Source organism: Candida oxycetoniae, assembly GCF_023343755.2.
Source record: "Candida oxycetoniae strain CBS 10844 chromosome Unknown scaffold72, whole genome shotgun sequence".
Taxonomy (NCBI): domain Eukaryota; kingdom Fungi; phylum Ascomycota; class Pichiomycetes; order Serinales; family Debaryomycetaceae; genus Lodderomyces; species Lodderomyces oxycetoniae.
The window spans coordinates 1-22,140 of NW_026055400.1; the positions used below are offsets into that span (position 1 = coordinate 1).

At 37.2% G+C, this 22,140-nt stretch overlaps 8 protein-coding genes across 8 annotated transcripts; 4 read left to right on the top strand and 4 right to left on the bottom strand. All coding sequences in view use genetic code 12, as the record gives it.

Annotated features, from left to right (window-relative positions):
• Positions 1–667: 667 nt before the first annotated feature.
• Positions 668–2,830, top strand: KGF56_001979 (uncharacterized protein; the record flags this gene model as incomplete). Its single annotated transcript, XM_049323157.1, has 1 exon — positions 668–2,830. The coding sequence occupies one exon, from the start codon at positions 668–670 to the stop codon at positions 2,828–2,830; it is 2,163 nt and encodes a 720-aa protein (XP_049180947.1).
• A 1,396-nt stretch (positions 2,831–4,226) lies between these two features.
• Positions 4,227–6,422, top strand: KGF56_001980 (uncharacterized protein; the record flags this gene model as incomplete). The annotated part of the gene is made up of 1 exon (XM_049323158.1): positions 4,227–6,422. One exon carries the CDS (start codon positions 4,227–4,229, stop codon positions 6,420–6,422), a length of 2,196 nt encoding a protein of 731 aa, XP_049180948.1.
• Positions 6,423–7,403: 981 nt separating this feature from the next.
• Positions 7,404–8,606, bottom strand: KGF56_001981 (pepsin-like aspartic protease; the record flags this gene model as incomplete). Its single annotated transcript, XM_049323159.1, has 1 exon — positions 7,404–8,606. The coding sequence occupies one exon, from the start codon at positions 8,604–8,606 to the stop codon at positions 7,404–7,406; it is 1,203 nt and encodes a 400-aa protein (XP_049180949.1).
• Positions 8,607–10,015: 1,409 nt separating this feature from the next.
• On the bottom strand, positions 10,016–11,221 carry KGF56_001982 (pepsin-like aspartic protease; the record flags this gene model as incomplete). Its single annotated transcript, XM_049323160.1, has 1 exon — positions 10,016–11,221. The coding sequence occupies one exon, from the start codon at positions 11,219–11,221 to the stop codon at positions 10,016–10,018; it is 1,206 nt and encodes a 401-aa protein (XP_049180950.1).
• Positions 11,222–12,535: 1,314 nt separating this feature from the next.
• On the bottom strand, positions 12,536–13,729 carry KGF56_001983 (pepsin-like aspartic protease; the record flags this gene model as incomplete). Its single annotated transcript, XM_049323161.1, has 3 exons — positions 12,536–12,900; positions 12,943–13,478; positions 13,545–13,729. The coding sequence occupies 3 exons, from the start codon at positions 13,727–13,729 to the stop codon at positions 12,536–12,538; spliced, it is 1,086 nt and encodes a 361-aa protein (XP_049180951.1).
• A 4,299-nt stretch (positions 13,730–18,028) lies between these two features.
• Positions 18,029–19,465, top strand: ECM14 (putative metallocarboxypeptidase; the record flags this gene model as incomplete). Its single annotated transcript, XM_049323165.1, has 1 exon — positions 18,029–19,465. The coding sequence occupies one exon, from the start codon at positions 18,029–18,031 to the stop codon at positions 19,463–19,465; it is 1,437 nt and encodes a 478-aa protein (XP_049180952.1).
• A 234-nt stretch (positions 19,466–19,699) lies between these two features.
• Positions 19,700–20,270, top strand: DTD2 (D-tyrosyl-tRNA(Tyr) deacylase; the record flags this gene model as incomplete). Its single annotated transcript, XM_049323166.1, has 2 exons — positions 19,700–19,764; positions 19,844–20,270. 2 exons carry the CDS (start codon positions 19,700–19,702, stop codon positions 20,268–20,270), a joined length of 492 nt encoding a protein of 163 aa, XP_049180953.1.
• A 70-nt stretch (positions 20,271–20,340) lies between these two features.
• Positions 20,341–21,789, bottom strand: KGF56_001986 (uncharacterized protein; the record flags this gene model as incomplete). Its single annotated transcript, XM_049323167.1, has 1 exon — positions 20,341–21,789. One exon carries the CDS (start codon positions 21,787–21,789, stop codon positions 20,341–20,343), a length of 1,449 nt encoding a protein of 482 aa, XP_049180954.1.
• Positions 21,790–22,140: the final 351 nt, after the last annotated feature.

Consider the following 22,140-nt stretch of genomic DNA (forward strand, 5'->3'; position numbering starts at 1 on the left):
GTAGCTTGTTACAACACTATCTCGCTCTGCTCGATAGTGTTGCTCGATAGTGTTGCTCGATAGTGGAGCAGTACTTTGCTTGCCTCTCCACTAAATTTGGATGCTACCAATTAATATCTTATTTTTTCTTGCTTGTATCAGTAACATATAACTCAAAATAACACTACACTGCTACTATAGCTCTCTACACCATAATACTACGATAGCTCTATACTACGAAAGTAGATTGCTCCACCAACCCGCACGCAACCTTGTCCCAGTGTTACTAATGTCGGTGATATTCAGTGCTGCTCCACTATCTCGCTCTGCTCGATAGTGTCGCTTTTCATATCAACTTTCGTAGTCTTTTTTTTTTTTTTTTTTTCATTTGAATTGATCTGGTTTGATTTAGTGTTGCTTAGTATTGTTCATTTTGTTTTTTCAGTTTAAATAACCGAAAATGCCCCGCAATTCGCACTTTATTTAACCGAAAAATACCCTGTATATAGTCCATCCTATTTTAAGCACCAAAAGTTTCTTTTTTTTTTTTTTTTATTATTATTTTTTTTTTTTTGCAATGTATCAGTAAGTAAGTAGTTAATATAAAAGCAATTGTAACGGCTCTAAAAAAAAGGTAGGTATAAGCAGGTATTTCAATTTTACCCAGTGAGATTTAATTGGTTAAATTATGTCGTTGTTTGAAGAAACTCCTCAGCATATTCAAGATACTATTGATCGGAGTCTACCATTGGACCCAAGAAAAGTTGCCAATTCTGTAGCTCTTCCAAATAGTCAAGAGGATGGTTTTTCATCAGTTTATAGAAACCAGTATTCTCCAGATAAGTTGATTACAGTGCCATATTCTGGACTAGACACTTCGTATGCTTTATTTGAAAACTCTGTGATAAATAACGCCGATAAAAACTGTTTAGGCCATCGAGTCAAAAAAGAGGATGGCACTTTTGGTCATTATGTTTGGCAGGACTATAGAACAATAAAGCAAAGAAGAAACAATTTGGGTTCGGGTATCTTCTTCATCTTGACTAATAATCCGTATAGATCAAGTACTCAAGTTCATGAAAGATTAAACTACGATTTAGAACCTGGTCTTGAGTCATTTATTTTGACCATTTTTTCGCATAATCGTCCAGAGTGGGCTCTTGCAGATTTGGCATGTAGTGCATACTCGATAACAAACACTGCATTGTATGACACTTTGGGACCTGACACTGGTAGATACATCTTGAGTGTAACCGAGTCACCCATAGTATTATGTTCGAAGGAAAAGATTAAGGTGTTGCTTGAGTTGAAAGAAAAGAATAAGGAAGAATTGGCGAACTTGATAGCCATTATTTCAATGGATGATTTAACTGAGGAGGACTCATATTTACAAAACTTGTGTCACTCTCAGAATATGATTCTTGTTGACTATAAACAAACGGAGAAATTGGGTGAAATCAATCCCTTACCTCCAAGGCCACCAACTCCGGATACAGCTCTCACTATAACATTTACCTCTGGTACTACTGGTGCTAATCCTAAAGGTGTTGTGTTACCTCATAAAAGTGCAGCTGCAAACGTTGCATTTATGTACTCAAACTTGCAAATGAGAAAAAATGCAGTCTTTTACTCGTTTTTACCATTGGCTCATATTTACGAACGTTCAAGTATTCTGTTTGCTTTAGCTACAGGAGCAGCTGTTGGATTCCCGCAGGGACCATCCCCATTGACATTATTGGAAGATGTCAAACATTTGCAACCTGACGTGTTGGCATTGGTACCAAGAGTTTACACTAAATTGGAAGCGGGCATTAAATCTCAAACTGTTAACAACGATGAAAAGCCAATGTTAAAAGCATTATTCACAAAGGCTATAGATAAAAAAATGGAATTACAAAGTCGAAAAGAAAATGAACATATAAATCCATCGCATATCTTGTATGATAGAGTTTTGAATTTGTTGAAGAAAAAAATCGGACTTGGTAATGTGACAACATTGACCACTGGGTCAGCACCAATCAGTCCTGAGACTATTAAGTTTTTGAAAGCAACATTAAATACAGGTTTTGCTCAAGGTTATGGTATGAGTGAAACATTTGCTGGCTGTATGATTAGTTCGCAATTTGAAGTAGAATCAGGTTCGTGTGGTCCAGTTTCAGTAACCACCGAATGTAGATTAAGAGATTTGCCAGAAATGGGATATACGTCAAAGGATGAAGGTGGTCCAAGAGGTGAGCTATTATTACGTGGCCCACAAGTTTTCACAGGATATTACAAGAACCCAGAAGAAACAGCCAAATCATTTGATAAAGATGGCTGGTTTTATACTGGTGATGTTGCACATATCAACCCAGCAAATGGTAATCGTATTTATATCATTGATCGTGTTAAGAATTTCTTTAAGTTAGCGCAAGGAGAATATGTTACACCCGAAAGGATTGAAAATACCTACCTATCGCAGTTTCCCTATATTACCCAATTGTTTGTTCATGGTGATTCAATACAAACATTTTTAGTTGGCGTTGTTGGATTAGATCCAGTGTCCATTTCCCAATACGTCAAATCCAAATACCATGAAACAATAACGGAACCTGAAGATATAGTTTGTTTCCTTAACGCTCCAAGACATAAACGACAATTGTTATTGGACATGAATGCTTCTGTCTCTGGCCAATTAGCAGGATTTGAAAAATTACACAATATCAAACTTGATATTGAGCCTTTAAGTGTGCAAAAGAACTTGATCACTCCAACTATGAAGATCAAAAGACCTATTTGTGCTCAATATTTTAGAAGTGATTTGGATAAATTATATCAAGAGGGTTCGATTATTAAAAATGAGAAATTTTAGATGCATTAAAGAGTATATATCGTTATATCCTCCTTCTCTTTTAATCCCTAATAGATTAAACTATCAAGCAGAGCGAGATAGTGGAGCAATACTAGCTGCCACAGACACTACGGAAATAGAGTAAGTAAGAAAGAAAAGAAAACCATCTGTTTCTAAAGATTAGTTTTTCTTCTAATTAGGTGCAAATTTTCAAACTTTTACTATTCCATGATGATGTTCTCTAATGTAAGGCTAATGGAGATTAGGGTCAATAACCTTTATATTTTCAACAAAATGTAGCTACAAAGTATTGCTCCACTATCGAACAACACTATCGAGCAGAGCGAGATAGTAGAGCAGCACTGACTAGTGTCTCTGCTTGATAGTGGAGCAGTACTGGCTAGTGTCTCTGCTTGATAATGGAGCAGCACTGGCTAGTGACACTATCGACACTATCTCCCTCTGCTTGATAGTGTCTCTTCTCGATAGCACCCCTCCACTATGCACAATATGTATCTGTGCTATTAAGTGGAGGGGATTACCCAAATATTAGTGTTTGAATATATAATAGAGTATATTAGTCTATATCATTATACTAATATTGCATCTGGCAATATCTATGTGATTTTGTTAAATCCGATACATCTGGGGAGCCAAATTCGTAAGCTTCTCCTGTGCCTATTCCGAGTTTTACCGACTAAACTCCAACCATTCAAGTCAAGTACTAGAATAAAAATAGAAATGTTAAAATCTTAAGCCGAGGAGGTACAGATCCCAAGCATATGGCTAGTGCTGAATGTGAGGGGAAAGATTAGAAAAGAACTTATCTATAAAATAAGTAAATGTGTCTGGCACATAACATCGTAACCATAACCCTTTGATATACATATATATATATAATTATCGGAGTTATTTGCAGTTATTAGAACAAAGAAATGAAAAAAATATATTTCCGCTTTCAGATTACGTAATAGTAGCCCGTAATATTACGCTCTACCTTAGGTAATCTTCTTTGCCAATATTATGTAATTTACAAAACCTTTTAAAACTGGGGTAAGGGGGAAGGGGGGGGAGGGGGTAGGAATTTTTCTTTCCCAAACTAACCCCCGCATCTCTCTACTTACTTACTTACCCAAAATGCTTTTTCTTTTTACCTTAGTTGGTTTAACTACTAAGTAAGCTGTCCAAAGCCACTATGGTAAATAACCAAGTAAAGCAAAACTACTCTGTAAACTACTCTGGCACTTTTTTCTTTTTAGCTAAAGTGTTAAACGTATGCGGCTCAAATTTAACGGTATATATATATACATATAGATATAGATATTTCGTAGTCAGATAATCTCTGGATTTTTCATTCGAGAGTAAGAGCAAGAGCAAGAGCAAGAGCGGCTATCAAAGACTGTAAAATCGGATTACTATGGCCGCCTTATTTCAAGAATCTCAACAAAGAGTACAGCAACTACTCAAGGAAAACCTACCACTTGCTCCTTCGCAAATTGCTCTGGCAGTCGAATTGCCCGGTTCTAAACAAGATGGATACTCGCCAGTATATCGTAACCAATATTGTCCAGAGAGGTTGGTTGAGAATTTACATCCGTCTTTAGACACTTTGTATTCCTTGTTTGAATCTAGCTTATTACTAAATGGTGATAAACCGGCTTTTGGAGTTCGTGAAAAGATTATTAACCCCGAGGATGGAACAGTGACATTTGGTAAGTACCAATGGCAAGATTATAATACGATAAGGCAAAGAAGAAATAACTTAGCTTCGGGTATTTTCTTTATCTTGAACAATAATCCATACAAAACCGATTCGTTGGTTCACCAAAGTATGCAATATAATTGTTTAAGGAAACCTCAGGATGAGTCATTTGTGTTGACTATATTTAGCCACAATCGTCCAGAGTGGGCCTTGTGCGACTTGGCTTCTATTGCATACTCGATAACAAATACTGCATTATATGACACTTTGGGGCCAAATACAAGTAAATATATCTTGAGCTTAACTGAATCGCCCATAGTAGTTTGTTCCAAAGAGAAGATCAAGTTATTAATTGAGTTGAAAAGAGATAATCGTGAGGAATTGGCTAACTTAATAACCATTGTATCAATGGATGATTTGGATTTAACCGGTAAGGATATGGAGTTACAATTGTTTGCTGATGAGCAAAACATCACTTTATTTGACTTTCAGCATGTTGAAAAATTAGGCACAGTTGCTCCACTTCAACCAATTCCTCCAGCACCAGACACGAGATTCACAATCTCATTCACGTCAGGTACTACAGGTGCTAATCCAAAGGGAGTAGTAATAACAAACAAAAATGCAGTTGCCGGTTTAGTTTTCCGATATATTAGAAGTTACAAGCCAAATGAAAGACAAGTTTTGTACTCCTTTTTGCCATTAGCTCATGTTTATGAAAGAGCAAACATTCAAGGATCATTAAGTATGGGTGCAGCAATTGGGTTCCCTCAGGGTAAACTGCCCCTTGCACTCTTTGATGATGTGCGTGAATTGCAACCTACTATGTTATCCTTAGTTCCTCGTGTTTTGACAAAATTAGAAGCTGCAATTAAGGCACAAACTATCAATAATCTGGCTAAACCATGGGTTCAATACGTCTTCACCAAAGCTATCAATGAGAAACTAAGGTTACAAGCTATCCCAAATAGCGACGATTCAAATACCTCGCATCTTGTATATGATCGATTGTTAAATGCTTTGCGTCATAAAGTTGGACTTGGAAGTGTTAGTGGCTTCACTGTTGGTTCGTCACCTATAAATTCCGACACGATCAAATTTGTTAAGGCGGCATTAAATGTTGGCATCAGTAATGGCTATGGATCTACAGAAACGTTTGCTGGATTTGTTGGTAGCTTCAAATTTGACCATGATCCGGGGTCCATTGGGACTATTGGTATTACTACTGAATGTAGATTAAAGGACTTACCAGAGATGGGGTATACTTCAGCAAACCCGAATGGACCAAAAGGCGAGTTGCTTTTGAGAGGGCCCCAAATATTTAAAGAGTATTACAAGAACCCAGAAGCCACTCTGGAAGCGTTTGATGAGGATGGCTGGTTCCTCACCGGTGATGTAGCAAGAATCGACCCTGCTAATCGAAATAGGATTTTCATTATTGATAGAGTAAAGAATTTTTTCAAATTAGCCCAAGGTGAATATGTTACACCTGAAAAGATTGAGAATATATATCTATCAGCCTTCCCATATATTCAACAAATTTTTGTTCATGGCAACTCCTTTGAATCGTATCTCGTTGGTGTGATTGGGTTAGATCCCCTTACAATTGGAGGATATATCAAATCAAGATTTCATGATGAGATCACCGATAAGGAAGATATAATATTGTTTTTCAGCGAACCAAAGAATAAGCGAATTTTTTTACAAGATTTAAATAATTCAACAAAGGGCAATTTACAAGGATTTGAAAAATTGCATAACGTGGAAATTTTGTTTGAGCCATTGACTGTGGGAAGCGGTGTGATCACTCCAACTTTAAAAATTCGTAGACCTATTTGCACGAAATTCTTTGAGGATACTTTGAATAAATTGTATGCTGAAGGATCAATACTAAGAATGGAGAAACTATAGTGTGTAGAATAGCACACTGATAAGAGAATAGAGTATACATAAAGGTAATGCAGAAGATTTGTTGTATTTTGCCAACAAGTGTTTATCTTTGTTGTAGTAAATTGTATGTACTCAAGCATTATTCATTGTATTCTTTTTTTTTAAAATTAAATGGCTGCGAAATTTGACGTCCCGGTTCCGGCATCTATTTTTTTGCAGCTTTGGACAAATCAATTTTGCTGCTTGGGCACTGTCATGAAATGATAATAATAATAAAATTATGTACACGACCAAAGCCTCCTTTTTGTGTAGTGAATGGAAAAAAAGAAATTTTCACAACTTGATAAACAGCATTTGTTAACAAGTGCCTTTTTCAACAATCGTTCCCTATTCAAATTACTAAGATTGGTACGGAGAACCTGTAGAATCGATGGACTCCAATTTACTATCTGCTTGGAAAACTGCGACACTATCGAGCAGAACGAGATAGTGGAACAATACTTTGCACCTTGTTCCGTTTTTTTTTTTCTCAAGTTGCTTGGCATCAATTGGTGCAAACAAATATAAATCAGCTTCGAGTCTTTAATTACTCTTATCTTATCATTATCAGACAATTTTCTTTTTCATAAAAGTGGGGTTGTTTGGTGCATACATTGTTATTCATCTCGTGTCCTTGTATTTCTTTGTTAATTCTTGAACAATCACCTTCTGTCCTCTATTGTATTTATTTTCCTCGAATTTTTTTACTTTCCCATTTTTGGACAATTACATGCTGCAATTCTTCCAGCCAGCCCATACAACTCAAGTAAGAACCTCAATTTATGCATAGTATTATCCTTTTAGGAAAAAAGATGGGAGAATAAAAAAAAAAAGAAAAATAAAAAAAAAAGAAATTTGGTTTTCCAGAAGAAAAAGAAAAAGAATAAAATAGGAACCTAAAGAGTATTGTTTAACTATAGTCTAAATCTCTTTTACATTGTTGAATGAAGAATTAAAAAACTTTTAAACAGCAACAATGTTTGAATCAGAGGTGTACTTGACTTGCGCAATTGAGATAGTATTGGCATCCAAGTTGTAAAGCAAGTAAGCGTGTCTCAAGAAGTTGTCTCCCAAAATAGCAAAATTACGTTTTGGTTGAATACCCCAGAGACATTTCTTGCTGTGTGTGCGATGGATGAATTCAGATAATGGAACGGTAATCTTGGCGCCTTTTTCGAAAGTGTAGGCTACGTTACCGCTGACTGAAGCATCACAGTCGATGACATACTGTCCATCACCAGAAGAATCATTTGTGACCCAGGTAGCACCAACTTGTTTTGCAATTTGAGAAGCAATATCAGATCTGAGGAAAGTCAATGTGGTACCTGAATCTAACAAGGCGCCGTCCAGGTAGTTATATGCCGTACCAGCATAGTCGATGGTGTCCAATGTAATTATCAATCTATCTGGTGAAGTAATTGTTTCGGCAATTAAATTACCAGAGTATTTTGCATTGTCAACACCACCAAAGATGAGCTGACCTGTAGCGGCACCTGGTGAGTTCAAGTACAATGAGTAGGCAGTGCTCTTGATAAAACCTTGTTTCTTCAAGGTAATTGGGATATTATCGTAGTTTTCACCGCTTTCTACACTTTCTCCACTCTTGAAACCGATACCCATAACAGCAACATCGGAGGAAGTGGAATTGACATCAGCAAATTGTTGACCAGTAATGGAGATTCCTCCAAAGCTAACAGTATCTTTTGCCCAAGGACCTTGAGATGAAGTCTCGTCACCATAAACAATGCTGAACTGTGTTCCCAAGCTTTGGTAAGTTGTCGAAGTTTTTGGGTCGAATGTTCCATTATCTTTGCAATCAATATCATCTTGACATTGAGCATTAACGTCGACTATCCATAAATCACTAGAACCAGTGTCTACGAGAACAGTTTGTGGTTGTTTGTTTGAGCCAACGGTGATACTGGAAGAGTAATAAGCAACTTTATCATGCAAAGTTAATGGAACATCATTTCTCTTGGCAAGATCCCCGTCAATAAATTGAGTCAAGTTCATATTGAGTGGGTTTCTGACAACATCGAAGTCCAAAGCAACGAAACCGGCACCGTCTCTCTTTTCAAGACCATCTGGGATAACAATACCTTGAGCCAACAAGGCAAAAGCAAGTGTGTTCAAAGCGTGTTTGGTAAAAGACAAGATTGAGAACATTGTTATTGTGGATCAGCTAGTGGTGAATGATGCCAAGATAGCAGAGACATGGACAAAACTAGAGGAAATCTACTTCAATTTAACACCACTACTTTGAGATGTCTTTTGGAGAGTGTCATTGACATTGTTCAAACAGAATTCGCTAAAAGCAATTTTTTCTAATATCCAAGTCTTTGTTATCAGTTATCAGCACCAATGAAATAGTAGCATTACTGGTTTACAGTCTTATTACATGCATTTCGTCACTGAAAAGAGATTGGGCCGTACCCCAAGAGCAGAACATTGTTCTCTTAAAATAAGAACTCAAGCATCTCGGGCTAAATATCACTCTTTGTTTTCTTTCTCAGCACATTAGCAAAGAGAATAGAACATCTAAAAGGCACAAGTTTATCGGTTTCTTTTTTTTTTCCCTACAGCACCGTCAAGCGCAATTAAATATCAACGGTTTGTTTCGCTCTAAGTCAACATACCTCTATTGTTTTGTAAATTCAACTATGATAATGTGACGAGAAAAAACAAGTGTGACTTTTATATTATAGCATAGGTTATTATCAAGTTTCTAAAGTTTGTATACAAAGCGCAAAAACTTTTGACACAATTGAATTATGAATACTGAAATTGTGCAAGCAACGGAAATAACAGCAAGCTTCCTATTTTTCCAGGGTTGCAATCCAGATTTCTACAACCTCCTGCCCTTCCTTCCTTCCTTCCCCCCTTCCTTCCTTCCTTCCCCCCTTCCTTCCTTCCTTCCTCCCTTCCTTCCTTCCTTCCTCCCTTCCTTCCTTCCTTCCTCCCTTCCTTCCTTCCTTCCTCCCTTCCTTCCTTCCTTCCTCCCTTCCTTCCTTCCTTCCTCCCTTCCTTCCTTCCTTCCTCCCTTCCTTCCTTCCTCCCTTCATTCCTTCCTCTCCTCCCACTCTTACTTTCAGTGGGTTATTATGTGCATTGTAAACAATAAACTATAAACTGAAAACAATAATCTATAATCTAATAAGCCCTTACTATTTCGGTCAAGGTTCTGTCATGTATAGGTTCTAAGTCGCTATCATACTTTGAAATAAGTCGCAACAGTTATGCATACACATAATACTCATTAAACAAAGTCATGACACGTGACATTGCAACATGCCAATGTAGACGAAAGCTGGAGGGCCATCAATGAAAGATATGTAACGTATCCTCTGATACGAAATAGATCAAAGTGAAAGAGTTTTTTCACTGGCTGCGAAATGAAAAAATAACCACAAAAGAGTCAAGAGTCAAGAGTAACTTATCTTGTAACGGATATAATACAAAACTATAGTCAATCTGTACTTATCTATTAATAAATTACTGCCATTCATCAGAGTGGCAAACGTTCAGTTACAACTAAACACCTCAATATACTATTGAGTATTCCTCTGTACTTTTCCTTAAACAGAAACAATATCTGAATCGGAGGTGAACTTAACTGGCGCAATTGAGATAGTATTGGCATCCAAGTTGTAAAGCAAGTAAGCGTGTCTCAAGAAATTGTCTCCCAAAATAGCAAAGTCATCGCCTGATGGTTGAATACCCCAGACACATAAGCCGTTCCCTGCTGGAAAGATGAATTCAGATAATGGAACGGTAATCTTGGCGCCTTTTCCAAAAGTGTAGACAACGTTACCGCTGACTGGAGCATTACAGTTGATGAAATACTGTCCATCACCAGAAGAATCAGTTATGACCCAGAAAGCCTCAGCATGCCTTGCAATTTGAGAAGCAATATCAGGTCTGATGAAACTCAATGTGGTACCTGAATCTAACAAGGCACCGTCCAGGTAGTTATATGACGTACCAGCATAGTCGATGGTGTCCAATTTAATTATCAATCTATCTGGTGCAGTGATTGATTCAGGAACTAAACTGCCAGAGTATTTTGCATTGTCAACACCACCGAAGATGATCTGTCCTGTAGCGGCATCTGGTGAGTTCAAGTACAATGAGTAGGCAGTGCTCTTGATAAAACCTTGTTTCTTCAAGGTAATTGGGATATTATCGTAGTTTTCACCGCTTTCTACACTTTCTCCACTCTTGAAACCGATACCCATAACAGCAACATCGGAGGAAGTGGAATTGACATCAGCAAATTGTTGACCAGTAATGGAGATTCCTCCAAAGCTAACAGTATCTTTTGCCCAAGGACCTTGAGATGAAGTCTCGTCACCATAAACAATGCTGAACTGTGTTCCCAAGCTTTGGTAAGTTGTCGAAGTTTTTGGGTCGAATGTTCCATTATCTTTGCAATCAATATCATCTTGACATTGAGCATTAACGTCTACAACCCATAAATCACTAGAACCAGTGTCAAGAATAACAGTTTGTGGTTGTTTGTTTGATCCAATGCCGATATTTGCAGAGTAATAAGTTTTTCTATTTTGCAAAGTTAACGGAGTATTTTTTCTCTTGGCAAGATCCCCGTCAATAAATTGAGCCAAGTTCGTATTGAGTGGATCTCTGACAACATTGAAGTCCAAAGCAATGACACCGGCACCGTCTCTCTTTTCAAGACCATCTGGGATAACAATACCTTGAGCCAACAAGGCAAAAGCAAGTGTGTTCAAAGCGTGTTTGGTAAAAGACAAGATTGAGACCATTGTTACTGTGGATCAGCTAGTGGTGATTGATGATGATGGTGACGGTAATGGTGCTGATGATGGTGATGATTGATGCCAACAAAGCAAAGACATGAACACGACTTGAGGAAATCCACCTCTATTTATAGCCAAGCTTGGTTCATCAAACTATGGAGCTTCCCAGTATCGGGTGATGAAGAGGAAATAGCACCAAGAAGAATAGAAAACAACATCTTAGTGTAATATGTAATCTGGTGTATTATAGTTTATTGATTACAATCAAACCCATATGTGTGTGAATACCGACTTCTCTCTCAGAAATTCAACCTCTATTGTCTGTTACAATAAGAGCCTCTCGAACTAGTGCATTTATAGGTTATTCAAAATCTTCCGTATATGCATCCTATTGTTCAGGATTGGAGGGCGGGGATTACTTCAAAAGACGCAAAAAGCTCCCTTATTACAAAAAGCTTAACCTTGCAGACAAACAAACACTCTTTTTATGGTCACAAAAGGACCCCTAAAGCCGTCAATTGCATTTTGAGTGTGTGTAACTGTCTAGCAACGGTATATTTCATTCACAATTACAATTAAATGAAAAATACATATAATCAAGCAAACATGACAAAAGCAAAACAGCTCGTATGTGTTACAACCTGGATTCCGATGGAAGAAGATTGGTCGCCTATAGGATGACCGACCCTGTTGTGACAACAAGCAATGGAAGCGTTTGAAAAGTGTACCAGTAATAATCGTGATATCTCATTAGGCAGGCTTAACGATACGGGTATATACCTCCTATCACAAGAACCCGATGCTCAATATTCATGTTACAATCTTTGAAGCTACAAACCATAAACTGGATTGGCACATACCTCATAATCATAAACTATACAAACCATTGCTCTTTTCACAGTGAGTTCTGTATGGTCCAATGAAACAGAAGGTTTGTGAAGCAGACTAAGGTGTAAAGTCCAAAAAAANAGAAGACAAAGAAATATGCCATTTGGGGGACACGTGAGATCGACACATGTCGAAGTAGACGAAAGCTGGAGGGCCATCAATCAAAGATATGTAACGTATCCTCTGATACGAAATAGATCAAAGTGAAAGAGTTTTTTCACCGGCTGCGAAATGAAAAAATAACCACAAAAGAGTCAAGAGTCGAGAGTCGAGAGTCAAGAGTCGAGATTCAAGAGTCAAGAGTCAAAAGTCAAGAGTCAAGAGTTGAGAGTCAAGAGTTGCTTATCTTGTAACGGGTATAATACGAAAAACAAACGTTCAGTTACGACTAAACACCTCAATATACTATTGAGTATTCCTCTGTACTTTTCCTTAAACAGAAACAATATCTGAATCAGTGGTGTACTTGACTGGCGCAATTGAAACGGTCTGGGCATCCAAGTTGAAAAGCAAGTAAGCGTGTCTCAAGAAATTGCTTCCCAAGATAGCAAATTGAGTTGGTGCTGGTTGAATAACCCAGAAACATATGTCGTTCCCTACTGGGAAGACGAATTCAGGTAATGGAACGGTAATCTTGGCGCCTTTTTCGAAAGTGTAGACAACGTTACCACTGACTGAAGCATTACAGTCAATATAATAACTTCCACCACCAGAAGAATCAGTTGTGACCCAGGTAGCACCAGCTTGCTTTGCAATTTGAGCAGCAGACTCAGAATGGATATAAGTCAATGCAGTACCTGAATCTAACTAGGCACCGTCCAGGTAGTTATATGACGTACCAGCATAGTCGATGGTGTCCAATGTAATTATCAATCTGTATGATGAAGTGATTGATTCAGTAATCAAACTACCAGAGTATTTTGCATTGTCGACACCACCGAAGATGATCTGACCTGTAGCGGCACCTGGTGAGTTCAAGTACAATGAGTACGCGTTGGTCTTAATAACACCTTGTTTCTTCAAGGTAATTGGAACATTATCGTAGTTTCCACTGCTTTTTACACCGCTTTCTCCATTCTTGAAACCGATACCCATAATAGGACCATAGAAGGAAGAAGTGGAATTGACATCAGCAAATTGTTGTCCTGTAATGGAGATTCCTCCAAGGCCAATAGTGTCTTTGGCCCAAATACCTCTTGCCAGAGATTGATTACAATAATTGATGTAAGACGGTGATTGCAAGCTTTGAAAAGTTGATGAGCTCAGTGGAGTGAAAGTACCCTGATTTTTACATTGGACATTATCTAAGCATTGAGCGTCTGAGTCAAATAACCCATAAATCACTTGACACAGTATCAACAACAACAGTTTGTGGCTGTTTATTTGACCCCGCTGTGATTTTGGCCGCATAACAAGTACTCAAATCGGACAAACCTAAAACAACATTGTCCTTTTTGCCAATGTATGTTGTTTCAGTGTAATTGGATTTCTGGTGATATTAAAATCAACAACAACAACAAAACTTTTATCTTCAGAAGTAGCCCCTGGAATAGCAACACCTTGAACTGATAAAGCAAAGGTCAGAGCAATCAAAATCTTAGGTGTAAGTGAAAAAATTTCAACCATATTGTTGTTTAGCAATAGAGACTATTTTTCTCACACATCAAACTGATTATAAAAAATAGACATGTTCGTGTTCCTGATAAGTTTTCATGGTGACTTTATACCACCGAAAACTTTCTTTTTTACCAAGGATCTATTAACTCGCGCACCTGTCTGTTTGATACTTCAACATATTAGCGTAATTGACCGCTAATTGAACCGATCACCATAGCGAAATTCAAGTCGCTCAAGGCAATTATTTTTGGCCATCACAATAAAGAGTCATCAGCCACTCACAAGTGAGATTTTCAAAGGAGAAAAAAAAAAAACGCAAATGGTGTGAGAGTCTGGTTCTCACAAACTTTGGGAGAAAAGTAAAAGGAAGTAAGGGGGGATAGATGGAAGCTTTCCTTGATGTTACAGTATACTATTGCGTTAGGTATAAATTGAAATTGTAGTTTCATATCATTTGTTAGGTCAATGTTTTCCGCCACTTAAACATTTTATAGCCCCCCCTGCTTCTGGGAATTATGAAATATTTTTTTTTTTAATTTAAAAAACTTTATAAAATAAATTGGGAAAAAAATTTTCTAATGGAAACTAATTTGTATATTCTGGTTTCCTTTCTTGCCACATGCTGACAAAAGAAGGGGGGTGCGGGAAATGATCGGAACTGTGCACACCAATGACGTTTATTGTCATATCACACATACTAAATTTCAAATCAAAAATAGCGGTTTCAACAAACATTTCATAACCTTGCATACAAAAAGTGTGTACTCTCAGGATATTAATGAAACATTAAAATAGTTACTTGCTTTAAGAAATAGCCCTCAAAAGTCGTAAGAAGAGCAAGCACAAGATAAATTCAATAAAGTACCGTTGTGGTTCATATCTGTTTCCTTTTGCCTTTTTCATGGGCACAAGGAAATAAATATGACCGTAGAGGAAAATGCCACAAACTTTCATTAGAACTGACAGGTATTCTTGGGCATGGAATTGAAAAACGTTTGGCTCTGTTTGTAATTAGAATTCAAGTAACTTTTTTACACAGAATGATTCTTTTTTTTTCATCTGCAATGCTACTAAAATACTATTCCTCTGGTGTATCAAGTGCAAAAAGGTTTTATTGCTCAAAAAATTGTGATAACTCTTAATGCCTATAAATAGTATGTCCTGCAGCCATGCTCACCTTCCTTTTACAAGTTACCCAAAACCCCTTTTCCTCACCCCATGTTATATATTTCATATATAAAAGAGTGTACAAATGCAACGGGTAAGCATTTATCCACTTTAGCTAATGGTGTTTCAGTATCAATTTCCTCTATTTCAGCATAGAGCTAATACCTGTATAACGTTCTAAAACTCAATTATTCCTATTTAATCGCGGCTTTAAGGCTGATATGCGCGTATACCTATTTATTCCTCCTTCCCTTTTCGTCATGAGCACAGAAAAACTGAATTGCATTTTTTTTTGTAACTAAAGTCTATAATGAACTCATCAACTCTGTTCTTTGGGGTTCTTAAACTGGAGCCGCTGTTCCGCTCCCTCACCACCACCACCACCATAACACACACACATCTGACTCGGATTTGTTGACAAACATCTTCGTCTAGATCTCGCAAGTAATTACTTCCTTGACAGAGAAATGTCAAATGTCAGAATTCAGAATTCAGGTACCAATTGAGCCAAGAATTAATATCTAGTCCCAATACGCAAACTTTTTGGAAAGATGAAAATATAAAGCTTCAGCTTAAACTTAATGCTAAATCATAATACTCTACTCTTACTTGTTAGGAGAAGAAATACACTCAACAATATGTGACCAAATATGTTATGAGCAAATATGTTATGAGCAAATATGGTTGAGATTTGTAACCTTTTTTGACACATTAATTCAATAGACGCACAATCCCAGGTACACACACACACACACACACACACACCATCTTACAGAAATGTGGAATTATAAATCCGAAGATACTGTTTTATACCGGCTACAAATCAATACCAGAAAGAAAGAAAGAAAAAAATACAAATTGATAATTACATTAAATTGAACTTTGTGTTACATTTACCGTATTTCTATTTCTATTTCTATTTCTATTAGTATTAATATATATAATATACTTAACGCCAAAGCCTCCTTTGGCTGACCTCACTCACCTCTTTCTCCCTGTGGCTTCCTATTGAGAAGTTGTGGACTGATTTTGCTTTTCAAATAACCCACGCATCAGAACTATCAAAGTGTGTTTGCAAAAGAAAAGCATTCTGAGAAGAGTATTTGAAAACGATCTAATTTCTGTTTCACTTGCTTTTGCTTCGTTTGCTTTACCAAGCTACATAATTTGCGCTCCCGCGTCCGATATTTTTTCTCTATGGTAATCCAGTTGAAGGAGGGGGGGCGCGCAAGCATAAGAGCTTTTTTTTTTTTTTTTCATCCTATAGGATGTATGGAATGGCTCTTATAATTTGTCGAGCCACCAAGTGTTTAGCAATAAAAAAGTGTTCATTTATGGTACAAAATTAGATGTCTAGTCTAAAGTTGGGTGATTTCAAGATTACGTGGGTATTCAGTTGTTGGGTAAATTTTTTTATTCATGACAATATGGAAGGGGGAGTGGAAACGAGTGTGAGGGTATTGTATGCACAGTGATAAACAAATGTTCAACCTCTTGTATCATTGGTAACACTTTTGCTTTCCCCTCCTCTTTCAAAACTCTCCACAAAATATTAATAATATATAATTAATGTAGTTTACACACTGACTATATCGACACTGTAGGTGCCAGCTAGTCAGTGTGCTCCACTATCTCGCTCTGCTCGATAGTGTCGCGACTAAAAAGGAACTATAAAACTAATATCGGATTTAATCTATTATTTTATGTACCGCCAAAGAAGAAAAAAAAAAGTATCCATTTGGCAGGAACATGGTGCTCCAAAACAAATGTAAACCACTCATAACGACTCTTTGAAGAGCAGAAGAATTAGGCTTATAGAGGTTATTTAGAAAAAAATACCTATATATCTTAATTAGTGAATCTCTGGCGTAATATTGAAATTTTATCTTTTGCTTTAATTGCCCATTGGGTTACGATATTAGAATCAAGGGTGAGGAGGAAAAGAGAAGAACGTGCACCTCTCTTTTTGCTGGCTAAATATAGAAGGCAATATGGGTGTTGGCTTGTTCAATAGTAACTCTGCTTGATACATAACGCAATATCACCCGTAAAGGGTAATACTCTGTTTGAAGAAAGCTGGTCAATATTAAATTCCACATAAATGAATGGTCAATATCGAAATCCACATAAATAAATGGTCAATATTGAATTCTACGGAAATGAGCATCCACGAAATGAAAAGTGTTCTTCTTTTTACGAGAATAAGGAAGAAACGTGACTAGAGTTGAATCGAGTAGGTAACAAAGAAACGTGGTTACAGCTGAATCGAGTAGGGTAAAGCAGAGAAGATCAGAATATGTAAGATAAGTTTTGGGCAAATTATTGCAAAAAAAAAAAATAAAAAAAAATAAAAAGAAACAAATACATTTGGCCTCTAATACATCAACTGACAAAGGACCAAACACAGTACCCATATCCATTGCTGCTTTAATTGATTGAAAGAAACAGAAAACCCATGTTTCTGCATCATCGTCTTGAAGAAGTGATAAACTTTAATGATAATATATCACGTGATATATATATAACTAGGTAGACTGAGAGAGTTGTAATGTACACACGACAAGCGTTGTGACGCAGTGGAAGCGTGCAGGGCTCATAACCCTGAAGTCCCCGGATCGAAACCGGGCAACGCTAACTTTTTTTTTGTCTCCCCCGCTCGTTCAATTATCATGAAATTACGAAAGTTTTGTAATCTCATGATGGTGATATTAATAGATGTTGATAAGAATATCTAGAGTTCTAAACCACATCCTTTTACATTACTGAAATTTTGCACGTTAAAGCGGAAAAAAAAAATAAACAAATTAAATGAGGTATAGTTGTTAGTAAGACCACTTCTACAGTAAATATAATGAGATCTCTTGCACCTGTTGAGTGCTCGAGATCTCGTACCAAGCATGCTACGATTTAAAAACACATTATTTGTATGTTTTATCATCAAAGCACACGATGCGAAACCAAAGCTGAAAAATGAATTTCATCATTAGCAATTTTTTTTCGGCTCCACCTTTTTCTACTCTCACTCACTCACTTACTCACACTCTCTACAAGTATAATTTGAGGTTCTTTGAGGTTCTCCTTTGCTATTAGAGTTTGGTGAGTTTGGTGAGTTTGGTGACTTGAGGGCTGTTATTAACGAGAATGAAGAGGACCGTATTTGTTGCACTTTTCTTATTATTGCTACGAGCAGCATCAGTTCAGATTTCGTTCAAAGTACAAGATATATTTGGCACTTGCACACTACTGCAGTATGGACATTATAGTTCTATAGATGCTATTGAGCACCCCATTGACTTAAAGCAGTATGAAGATAACTGTGTAATAAGGATATCCTATGCCAATGATGAGCCATTAAAGGAATTTCTACTTGGATCGACATCCAAAAGCAAAAGCAACAGCAACAGCAACAGCAATATCACATATAAGAAATGGGGGAAAAACAATAATCAACAGACGTTGGACATCCAAATAGATGCCAATTCATTGGGCAAACTAGTTGAACGTTTTCCAACTATGGTATATAAAATGGTTATCAAAGATTTGTCACAAGCCGTTTATGAAACGTTTCCTTTGTCAAAAGTTCCCCTTATTTTGGAGAGCAACAATGATATCCATTCCTTCTCGGAAGAAGTTTTCTTTAAGGAGTACCGTGACATAGCCACGATCAACTCATGGTTGTCTCTTCTACAAGCAACTTATCCCGATATTATCAAGATTGAAGATATTGGAGAAACTTTTGAACATAAGAAATTACAAGTTGTCCACTTTTCAGTACCTTCAAGCGAAATCGAACACCGCGAGAAGAAAACTGTTGTTATCACGGGAGGCATACACGCGAGAGAATGGATATCGGTATCAACCACCTTGTATCTCATTTACAAATTGGTCCAATTATATGACACTTGGCCAGAATCGAAAATGTTGACGAATTTGAATTTTTTGTTCATCCCTGTATTTAACCCGGATGGTTACGAATATACTTGGACAACTGATAGATTATGGCGTAAGAATCGCCAGCAAACACCAGTGCCCAAGTGTTTTGGAATCGACATTGATCATTCATACGATTACCATTGGACCAAATCATCAGATTGGGCTTGTGGTGAAGAGTACAGTGGCGAGTCGCCATTTGAAGCATTTGAGTCACGTATTTGGAATAGCTACTTGGACGAAACTAACCAGCAACACAAGATATCGGGATATATTGACTTGCATTCATATTCACAAGAAATCTTGTACCCATATGCTTATTCCTGTAATCAACAACCAAGAGATGAAGAGAATTTACTTGAATTAGCCTATGGAATTGCTAGGTCCATTAGGTTGCAGCTGGGAGAAGATTATCAAGTACTTCCGGCATGTATTGATAAAGATGCAGACCTTTTGCCCGATTTGGGATCAGGCACGAGCTTGGACTTTATGTATCACAATAAAGCATATTGGGCATACCAACTTAAATTGAGAGATACGGGGGACCATGGGTTTCTACTTCCGTCGAAATACATTGAACCAGTTGGTAACGAAGTTTATGCTGCCATTAAGTATTTTTGTAGCTTCATTTTAAGTGATGAACGTTAATAAAAGAGAGAATTCAAATGGTACCAGCTATTGTAAAATCTACCCGAACACGAACACTAGTAAGAGTCAGTAAATAAAATCCTTCCTCCTTCCCCTCCCCTCCCCCTATAAATACAAGTAAATGAAATGTCCTAATATTCGTGGTGAACTCTCAATGGGAAGGAAAAAAAAAAACCAAGTTGAAAAATTAAGAAGGAAAATTCACCTTACTAAAACTTGAGAAAACGGGTCCTAATGAGGGTGGTGATTCAAAAAGTTAAGAACGCTTCAGTCACAGTTGATGAAACTGTAGTATCATCGTATGATAACAGATGAAGAAAAAGTCTTTTTAATAAGCAGCAGCCATGACAAATGTACTAACGACAAGCTTTTAAAAAGAATTGGTAAAGGATTAATGATCTTGGTTGGAATTTCAACCACTGACACCAAGGAAGATGTACTCAAGCTAAGCAAGAAACTTTTGTCATTGCGAGTATTTGAAGATTTATCACAGCCTCCGCAAACAGCGACCAGATGGTACGGTAAGCCCTGGGCGAAGTCAGTTGTCGACATTCATGGTGAAATATTATCGGTGTCGCAGTTTACGTTGTATGGGACGGTGAAAAAGGGAACCAAGCCAGATTTCCACAAGGCTGCAGGAGGAGACGAGGCGAAACTGCTATATGACACATTGTTAGAGGAGTTGAGAAAGGGATTGGGTGACGAGAGGGTCAAGGATGGGAAGTTTGGCGAAATGATGGATGTATCTTTGGTTAACGAAGGACCCGTTACAATTGTTTGGGATACCCAGGAAAATTCCTTATAAGGAAGCATATTGAGGAAAAGAAAAAAAAAAAGAGGGTTTAATGAGTTCCTCTTGAATACTAATTAATATATTATAGAGCATTACTTTTACAACTAAATGGTTTACCGTATGCATCTGCCTGGTAGGACCAAATAATACTCTGGATAGTTGCATATAGCCCCGGACCCAAAATATAGAACCCTAATCCGAAAATCAACACATTGAGCAAAAATTCACCCTTTTGAAAAAGATTTGATTTTTTGAACAAACTCAACAAACCAACATTTACTCCTTCTAATTTGTAATAGTATAGTTTTCTCAACTTGAAATACGCTAATGCCCAGAAGATAAAACCAAAAAAGCAGTCAAACAATGAACTCATCAAGCTCAACAAATCACTAAAGAATGGGATAACCTCAGCTATAACAAATGCAATGACCCATAGTACAGCATTCAATAGAATCCAAATACCCCAGCCCTTGACTGTATGGCTATTTCTGTGGACGCTAGATTTATTAAAGATTTGCTGAAACAAAAACTGGGAAGATACATTGCTGTATAATGCCCCAAGAAACACAATTGTTGGTAATGCAAAACTGAATGCAATCTTTTTGAAGTTACCAACCAATGAACCAAATGCCGGGGCGGTTATATAAGCGTTTCCAACATAAACGTAAACGATGGAACCGGTCAATGCAAAAACGATCAATTCGCAAATGGTCACCACGACTAAAGCTTTACGAAAATCGCGAGGTTTTTTCATCTGGGAAATGAATGAAGGGTATGTAATTTGCCCGACAAATGTATAAACGATATTCAAAACTGCAGACATGATGTTTACATATTTTTCGTCCTTTTTTGGCCAAGCATGCCATACAACTGGCGTGCTGTCTTCATATCCAAATGGATGGGTTTGAATGCCTGCAAAGACCATGGCTAAGATAACGGCAATAAACATGGTAAGTGCTGAGAAGTACCCAACACTCGACATGTGACTGAATGTTCTTGGTAACGAAAACACAAAGCATGCAACCGCAGAGACAACACCAAATACAATGGAACATATGGTTTGATTGTCGCTTATTGTATTGAAATATTTGGCTCCAACTAAGACATGCAAAGCTTGAATCAAAGTGTTATTCAACAAAAACGCCACTGCAGTTGCGTACCATACCCACTTGGAACCAAATACCAAATGCTGCCCGATATCACACACATTTGTCAAATGAGGATATGCTGCACAGTAGTCACTAATGATCAACCCAGTATAAAGGCAAAGTAGGGACACAATAACGGTTACAATTAATCCCAACCCTAGACCCAAGACTGAATATGACCAGGGAAACGACATGATTGCAAGACAAATATATTCACTAAATAAAAGTCCTGCTGTTTTCTTCCATGAACAATTTCGATAATTGATATCGTGTGAGTTTTCATAGTCGATATCCTTTTTTAAGAAGGTGTCTGCATCGAGAGACGAGAGATCTGAAGTCTCTTCGAGCTCTAAATTAGAGTCCTTTGTGGATAAGTTGGACATGAAAAGAAAATCGTATTTGCCCCAAAAAAAAGAAAAAAGAGGTAGGTCTCTTACTCCTAGTAACCAAGTTTTACGAGATATATATTCGTTTATTTAAACAAAAACTATAGAAAAATAAAGCAAGATCTTACCATAAGCCCTGCCCTGCTTCCAAAATAGATTTCATCGAGATAAGCAAAGAAGAAAAAGAAACTAGTTTCCGCCCTGAAAACAGTTTTTTTATCCTTTTTGATTTCTTTTTTTATTTTTTTATTTTTTTCAAAGAAATTGGGGGCACATACTTATTACTGAGCAATGGCGTTTTCATGACGTAAGAACAATACCTTCATTTCACTGAAATGTCTAAAATTC